Raw genomic sequence first — 9,190 nt, 5'->3', positions numbered from 1 at the left:
CTTATTTGTGGAATATAATGAACAAAAAAAGGTGATGAACAAAATTGACCCAGAGACATAGAAAGGAGTACTGTTCAGAATGACAAACTTCAGAGGAGGGGGGGCTGAGATAAACCAAAGAACTTATATGTGTGTATGTGTAACCAATGGACATAGACAACAATGTTTGTGGGTGGGGGGGTGATTGGGAGGAGGGTGTCTTGGGAGAAAAAGGAGAAACATTTGTAACGAAAATAAATTAATTAAAAATATATATTGTACTATTACTTATTCATTAGTGCAATTTATTTTTACAGACTGGTAAATACTATTGTGTTACAATTAACTTGGTATAAGACAACACAATTTGTATATGTGGACTTTTATTAACATGCTAAATGAAAGACACATTAAAAAGAAGGTAAACAAAACTGTTTTCTAAAAACAAAAGAATAATTTGGAACCTTAAATTTCTTTTCATTTTGATTAGTAGATACATTTAAAATGTCTTCTCATCAAGTACCACTTTACATCTATATACAGGCCATGGTGCTAAGTGCTAATGATGTAACAATGAATAAGGCACTTTCTTGAAAAAACAAAACAAAACACTGAAGTCTCAGATACTCAAAATGATGCAGCTAGAATACTAGGAAGAGTAACTATGATAAAGTTAAAATTTAAGCTGTTATTGAAGGATAAATAGGACTTTTCTGGTAAGGAGGGATGTGAAATAAAGTATTCTGGGCAGAGGAGTCAGGAATAATTATTAAAAGTTGGGAATTATCCATAAAACATTTGTAGTATTATCCATAAAGAAGTATGGTGTGCATTGGGGATCATCAAGAGGAAGGATGAGATCAGAATGGCTGTTTGGGCCCAGAAAAATTCAAGTATATAATTTATCCAATAGAAATAAGTAGTAATAATAAGAAAAAATGCTGCTGCAGAAGGAAGTAGGAATTATAAAAGTAGGGATAGTTCATGTCCAGTGATTGAGGCATGTGAAAACAAGTCAGGGGCAACTGTGTGACTTTAGCCAACACTGACCTTAGCCAAAAGCAGTTTGAAGTTGAGGAGTGTAAATGGGGAGAAAACAATTTGAGACAGTGACAACAGACTCCTCTTCTAGTAAGTTTGTTGGAAAGATGCAGTAAATAAGAGCAGAAGCAAGAAAGCCAACTATGATGAAGTATCTTCTCAATGGAGCTTTGAGAATTTCTAGAGAGCAAGAAGTCTGATTGGTAGTTTATTAACAAAGCATATGATATTTACTTCATCATTGATCTTAAATTAAGAGTAAGATTTAAAAACTAAGTTAGACTCTATTCCTATATAATATTGATATATCTTTGGTCTCTCTCTATATTTACTATTCCTCTATATCTTAGACCAGAACACAAACCTTTAATTTTTGTTTGAAGATGGGTGAGGATCACAACTTGAACTTGGTTCAAAGCTTTTATTTTGGTTTACCACAAAGCAGTTAATAAGCAGTGTTAAGGATTTAAATGAGATAAGGATGCAGGTAGGTGAATTCAGCTGCCCACTTCCTGTCTATGACAAAAATTTTAGTGGGCTCAACAGCTCTAGCAACTGAAATGTCAAAAAAGCATAGTATTATGGACTTCTCCACCCTCACATTTAGGAAAACACAAAATGCCAGATATGTCAGCATCTAGAAATAACATAGTTAAGGTGAAATTTCTGTTAAGGGAGCCAAAGCAACCAGTCCTAATGACCATGTCCTAGGTCTTGAAACTCTGGCTGCCCGTTCTGGGGCAATTTTGTCCTACATTTATGTTCACTGAAGGCCCTTTCAGGGCAAGACTTGCCAGGCCTATAATACGTGAGGCAAGGACACAGGCAAGTAAGGTCTCTTTCCCTTGGTTCTTACAGAGGCTCACATAATAAAAGAAACAAACAGAAAAAAAGAAAAATGAACAAAGAAGAGAAAATGGGAGAAAAATAGTAGAGACTCACATTCATGGAGCACAGGTATAATGAGCACACTATTAATATACTTCTGTAGTCCAGGAACTATTACTGTATTTTTTTTAAAGGCAAAGTTTAAGAGATTTCAGCTCAACAGCCTCATCAACTCAACTAATTTTCTTGACTTATTTTTCTATGAACATCTACACATAAAAAAAACACCCTATTTCCAATGGTGGCAAGGGCTGTTATCTTTAGGGGGTCTTATTAGAATGAACCCAGATAAAATTTCAAGATTTGTTACATTCATGAAATTTTTTACTCGGAGTGACTTTCTTGAGATGTAGCATTCGAAAGGGCATTTCATATCTAATATGCAGGGCAGAGCAACATGAGGGATTTTAAAACTTACAATAAATTTCATGAGAATTTGACATTTTTGCTGCATCCATAAATGTGGAAAAAGAGAGTAAATCTCTGAAATATTGTTTACATCTGGAGATAAACACACCTTTTTTAAAAAAATGGCTGCCAAAAGATTTTATACCTTCAGTATGTTTCAGTAAATCCCGAAACACTATATAGTCTTCTGGTTTCAAATTTGCTGTTTCAATTCCTTAATATCCAGTAAACTTTGAGGAGGTTGTAAGATCATAGTAGTACATTTTCTTAATCTTTTGAAAGACATTTTATCAGATTCTCTTACTATCTCAGTATGTCTGTCTTTTAGAGTAGATGGTAGATATAAATATTGGTGAAAAGCAATTAAGGCTATCAATAGGGGTAATTATTTGGGTGCTTCTGAAGTTTAGTACCTCACATAAATTAGTTTCAGGCAAAAAAGTGACGAAAAATCGTTTCCTGATCTTATATGCTTAGGTCCTGTAACAAAAGTTTGAATCTTATTTTATCTATGCCAGACTAAGAATATTGTTACAAGTGATTCCAGTGTTTTATTCCTATGTGGATATGAAGCAAAACTATAGCTTAGGCATAATAATTCAGCACATTAGGCAATACTAACTCCTAAATATTTGAAAAAAAAACTAAGCAGTACTTGAGTATGAAATTTATTTTCTGTATTTTTTCAAAGACTGTATTTTTTACTTTTAATTAACGTAAAAATAATTTTAGTATTTGTAGTGCTTTTAATCATCAATATAAACATTTTTTTCATTTTTTTATACTTACATCCCCTTATTTTCAATAAATTATCTATATATTCATACACAGGGTGTCTGTAGATTCTATTACATTTTGAAAGTGAAATGTATTTTACTAAACAGCGGCTTTATAATTATCCAAAGTTGTGGATACATTTTTTTGGGACACCCTGTATATGTATGTTTATCTATTTACACTGTTAGCCATTATTTTTGGTAACTTTGGTCTGACTAGCTGGAGATGAGGTCCCAACTAACTGATGGTGACAGAGCAGAAAGTACGGTTAGATCCTTACAAAGTATTTTATTTACATTTGCTAGTGAGTCTGAAAATGCTTGTTTTGATCAGAAATGTGAAAATGACAATGACAACTGGAATTTCTGAGCACATTTTAAACTACATAAAAATTACCACTGACAGATAAAAAAGGCTTGTATTATGTTCAATAGTGTTAATTCTTCAGATGTTTCAAACTTTCATGAAGGGCAGTGAAGTGTTCAGTGTAGAAACCAGTACACATTTTGATAAACTTGTTAAGAAACAAAATGCTCTAAGGAAGGTTCTGAACATTATTTTCATTAGAAAAGTAAAGATAATTTTCATACTTGTTTGAGATGCTGTAATATGTCTACTGATACTCCTAGCTGTTTTACTAAACTGGCTGTCTGTTCTAAAATCCAAGTGAGGCTTGGGTTTTCAGAATGTGTACGCTCCTGTGTTCCACAACATTGTAAAGATGGACAATCTACCCCACTAGGACTATTGCTACAGTTTTTGTTAAACTCAGCATTATTTTCACAGAGTTTTTCATCTTTAGCTTCATCAATCTTTTTCTTAGCTGGAACTACATGACAAAGGTCCATATCCTGAATGGAGTCCAATAAATCTACAATATGGGGCTGTGGGGTGATTGATTTCAGATGTTTGAGTACAGACTCTTCACACTGGCCAACTGCATCCAGAAGATTATTTATTTTACTGATCAAAGCTGAACTATTATCATGAAGGTGACACCAGGACAGCAAAGCACTGAATGAAAATATAAACAAGAGTTAAACAGGAAAAAAATTAAACAATCAGAGGTTTTTGTTTCTTTTCTAGATAACACCATGCAAACCCAAGTAATAATGGTAAAATAAGATTAAAAAATATATAAGGATATTATCTTTCAACAGAAATTAAACAATTGCATTTAATCATATAAACTGTTTCTAATTCATAACCCCTCCTTCACAGATCTACATTCACTTTTCCTCATTTTAGATTTTCCCCTTATGACTGTATAGCTTCTGTTGAAGAGGGATACAACTCAGAGAAACAGAGAGAGAGAGACCAGAAAAATTAATTTTTGCTTTAAGGACATCAAACTGCTTCTAAACTAGTGATACTCAATCTTGGATGCACATTAGAATCACCTGGGGAGCTTAAAACTATCAAGGTCTAGGTCATATTCCAGACCAATTAAATCAGAATCTCTAGAGGTATTATTTTTTAAAGCTGCAGCCAAGGTTGAAAACCACTGTTCTACTCATATACAGCAGTTGCTTGCCATCAAAATTGAAGGTTAGAAAAAAAATTTTTTAGGTAAGTGCACTTTCCCAACTTTGCTATAAGTAGACACTGTTTGCTGAACTAACAATTTTCTTGAAGGTAAAAATGATTCTATTCTAGATAAATATTTTTCTCTACTTTTCTAGTACAGATAGTACTTTTCTTTTTTGATATTTCAGATTGTTCAAATAATTATGACATCAAATGGTTGTGAAAAGTAATGATGTTTTAAAAATGTAATAGGCTTCCATTGCCCTTACTATTCTTGAACTTCAAACAATTATACATTTATATGAAGTAAAGATTGCCCTCATGCTCATGTGAAATGAATGTTTGATGATTCATTTATAAATGATTCATTTATAAATTATATACAAACACCCCACAAATAAAATACGTTAAAATGTAAAAATAAATCAATTGATATAAAAGACTTAGCAATAAGCTTTCTAAGCTTATAAAAGATTACTTTAACTTGATGTAAAGATGAACACGATAATTTTCCTATGGTAGTAGACTACAATTTATGATTCCTGTGAATTTTCTAAAACCTTAAACACAGTAATTTTATTGGTGTTTTGATGACTTTTATTTTCTACCCTTTTTATTTTATTTTTTAAACATTACATTGTACACTTTATTTTTTATGACCATCTTCATCCAAGGATATTTTTTCATTTATTTTAAGAGTGGAAGGAATGAAGGGAGAGAGAGAAACATCGATGTGAGAGAGACACATTGATTGGTTGCTGCCTGCAAGACCTGGACCAGGGCCAGGGATCAAACCTGCAACCCAGGTAGGTGACCTTGACTGGGAATCAAAACCAAGACCCTTCGGTCCACGGGCCGACACTCCAACCGCTGAGGCAAACCAGCCAGGGCAGTACCCTTTTAAAAATCATTGATTCTTTGCAGCATTTCCTCTATAGAGGGCAGTTTAAATGGTATAGAGTTATCAAAGAGGACAACTCTGTCATGACTCAGCTCCATGTGCCATTTGACCCCGTGGCTCTGAAATATGTCATTACTGCTATGGTATCTTGACAGGTATTCAGTGTTCGGGACTAAAGTAAATGAGATCCTTTTTCTCTCTATTACCAGCTATAGTTTTCATCATGTACTTCTAGTACGGAATTCTGTCATACTGTGCTCTGTCACATGCAAGACTAAAAGCTTTATTCAAAACCTGAAGATATTTTAAATTACTTTGAGATATAGATTGGCGATAGTTCAGGTAACAAAAAATATACACCTTCTATCTTTTCTTTGCTATGAAGGTCACCTACCTCATATATTAAATTGGATGAACTGATAATCTTGACTTTTTGAACATTATTCTAATGATCTGCAGCACTCTTGTGGATTTAACACTAGGAAAAGCACTTCAGTTTGAACACTTTAGTTTTACATACTACTTTTATAAAAATCCTCCAGTAGTACTGGGATTAAAATGATTCAGCATTTAAGTTTAAAAATTACCTCAAAGTTCCTCTGAGTTGTCCATAGTTTATAATGACTTCTGCACCTTCTTTATAACCTTGATTGAACCCTTGTTGAAGGGTAACTGCTTTGCCAGCCTCTAGTCCATCTCTATAGCCTTCCTAAAAACAAGGAATGAAGAAATGCGCTTGCAATTAACAAGAGACCCATTGTAGGTTTTTCTGGAAAGTCACAGAACCACTTTAGAAAATCAATGAAAACAAGTCTTTCCTGTGCTTTTTAACATAATGGTTCTAAAACATATGGCATAGCTACACAAAGTAGACTATACTCTCATAAACATGTATTACTGAGTTATCCCATTAAACATCCTATGTTAGCAATGACTTCACAGAAAGGATACATGGAAAATTACATTTCTGGCCCCTCTGCAACTGACTGGATTGGTATGGGTAGGTGAGGAGGAAAGGCAATAAGTAGGGTTATCAAAGGTCTTGCATAATTCACTAAAGTAGGAAAAGAGAAAACTGGTTTAGCAAAAGGAAAATAAGAAATCTAGCTTTAGAAATTTTGTTTGATACCTAAATTCAACTAACCTGTAAATTTACTGTGGGCAGGGATTTTTGTCCTGCATCTCCTCTGGTGCCACAGCACTCAAAAGATGCTCAAGCAATGATACCCCAGCCTCACACAAAGCATTTCTGAAACTGACAACATGGTTGTTGGACTAAGCAATTATTTTACCGAAACATTAAACAAAAGCAGATAAGGGCAATTTAATTGTTGGCAAGGATATTGAGTGGAAGCGGACCTCATCATTTGGTCCTGAAATAAGCTCCGAGTGCTCCACCTGTAAATTGGGTGTGTGGTATTAAGCTTAATCTCAATGAATAGTGGAACAAATTAGAGATGGACAAATCACACCTAACAAATAAAAAAGACCAACTTTAATACTTCCTTATCTAGTCACCAGTATTCCGTATAGGCTTTCCTTTAGTGCCCTTTGTCAACCTTCTTACATTACTTGTTTCCATAGATGTACATTGATTAATACTACCCCTAACTAAGGTTTCTCACTCATTCAAGCAATCCTGCATACTGTGTACATGTCCTCTCACAGCCATAATTAGTATAGTCAGTATATACATTTCCCCCACTCCTTCCCTGCGATCCTCTTCAAACATCAAACTCTTCAAAGTTTGCGGTTTATTTTGGTCGGACCCAGCGTCTACCCCACCCCGCAGGCGCTCGAGGAATGCGCCCTGTGGTTTCACACGCTTTAAAGTAACCCATTGGGTAATTTTAGCAGGATGTGGGCCGGATTGGGCGGCAAGGGGTAGGGAGGCACCTCTGGGCCAGGCCAGACTACTTTGGCCTCTCATCTCAGGCCAAAATTCTTCACAACTCCGCAGCTCTCTCCCCAAAACCCAGCATATCAAAGGACACCCGCGCTTTACTTTGACTCGTCTCTGCATCTGGCTCCGCCATTCCCGCTGCACCAGGAGCGACTCGTCTGCTTCCTCGTCAAACACCTCCCGGTCCTCTCCACCACCACCAACTAGAGGAGCTGCTTGAACCCAGGACATCACCGAAGCAACCACAGGCCTCTGAGCGCCGGAAGCGACTGCAACTCCTTCCGGTCTGAGGGGCGGGAGGATGACAGAAAGTACGACTCACTGGACCGCTAGGGCTGGGCATGCGCGCAGGGGGGCGGGGTGGGTCCTGGCTATTGCAGGCGCTTTTCTCTCTCTGGTGTTTCAGAGCAGATCAATTTAAATGTGAATTGTTTAAACTTGTAGAGAATTTTTAAGTTTATTTGAGCCAAGCTGACAATTGCGCAGAAGCAAAAGCTCAACCCATTGGGAAAATGTTCCAGAGAATGGCAGCTTTACATGTTATTTTATACATTACTATCAAAGGAGGAGGCCTACTGGGTTACATGAAATCCATTGGTGTTAGATTAGTGAAGTGGGAGAAAGCAAACCCAGAAAATATCTGGGATTGGATAAAAAGTAAAACGAATAGCTACATCTTTTATATTGGTGAGTATAGGATAGTTAACAACATTTACAGCATATAGAGATGGTACATAGGAGAACATAACAACAATGAGGGGTTGCTACGGTCTGTGCAATGGTGGGAGATTGTTCCCTGAGGGGTATGACAAAAGGGGATTACTCTGACATTCCAAAGGTATGTTATAGATATAAAAAGGCAATAGGCTCAAAGTAAAGATTGACCTTTGTCAAGGAAGATACTGGCCTAGATCATGACTACCCACCATGACTCCCTTTTAGATAGTTTTCATTTCGGACTGTCCTATGTAGTTATCTTAGGTCTCTTGAGTTTGTAAGGCCCGCCGTGTAGGCCTTCCCTGAGCCTGTCAGATTGTTATATGTAATTTTACAGGTCATGTTCTCTAATCACAATCCAACAGAATTAGTAATAAATAATAAAAATAACCCCAAGAATTTAAACTATAATCTTGGACATTTGAGACACCCTCTTTTGTCCACAGGCTTCTTCAGTTAACTTGAACTGTCAGCATGCAGCTGTTGTGGGTGAGGTGATTCCTTCCTCATACCAGGGCCCTCTGACCTTGACCTCTGCAAAAGGCAGCCTGGAGCCTCAGAGAAACACTTTTCATTTTCTCAGAGAATCTCCACAATAACCTGGGTTTTGAAGAGGCATTAGTTGTAAAACCATTCAAGGTAGTTCAGTTGATGAGTGACTACTGGCCAAAGACTCTGGGTCTTTTAGAATTTCTCTCAGTGTATATAAAAGATTTGATAGCCTGATGTTTTAATTATTAGAAGTGTGGAGCAAAGGAAAATAGAATTAAAAAATTAGATACCACGACCAGTCTGAGATCAATATACAGGGTTGTGCAAAAGTAGAGTACATTTATAAAACATATATTTCTTAATGATTCACAGTTTCCTTCCCTGATTCTCTAAAAGTAGACTATTAGCTGGGTTATACTAAATATCGGCAAGGTACTGACATGTAATAAATGCTGAAAGAGATGTTAGTGAATGAATGACACTAACAGTATTCTTGTTTTTGCCTTTTGTTTATATGGTCATGTGGTAAAGATTATTTATTTAACATATTTTTTTGA

General features: G+C 35.9%; 1 protein-coding gene across 1 annotated transcript; it reads right to left on the bottom strand.

Moving 5' to 3' along the window:
• Nucleotides 1-3,152: 3,152 nt before the first annotated feature.
• YAE1 (YAE1 maturation factor of ABCE1) lies at nt 3,153-7,676 on the bottom strand. Its single transcript, XM_036247109.1, has 3 exons — nt 7,527-7,676; nt 6,109-6,230; nt 3,153-4,107 (listed from the first exon to the last, which is right to left on the bottom strand). Exons 1-3 carry the CDS (start codon nt 7,653-7,655, stop codon nt 3,678-3,680), a joined length of 681 nt encoding a protein of 226 aa, XP_036103002.1. The 5' UTR covers nt 7,656-7,676; the 3' UTR covers nt 3,153-3,677.
• Between the last annotated feature and the right edge of the window lie 1,514 nt (nt 7,677-9,190).

Source organism: Molossus molossus, unplaced genomic scaffold (genome assembly GCF_014108415.1).
Source record: "Molossus molossus isolate mMolMol1 unplaced genomic scaffold, mMolMol1.p scaffold_m16_p_7, whole genome shotgun sequence".
In the NCBI taxonomy this organism is placed as follows: domain Eukaryota; kingdom Metazoa; phylum Chordata; class Mammalia; order Chiroptera; family Molossidae; genus Molossus; species Molossus molossus.
The sequence above is the reverse complement of the archived record's forward strand: the minus strand, read 5'-3'. Positions and strand labels throughout refer to the sequence as shown.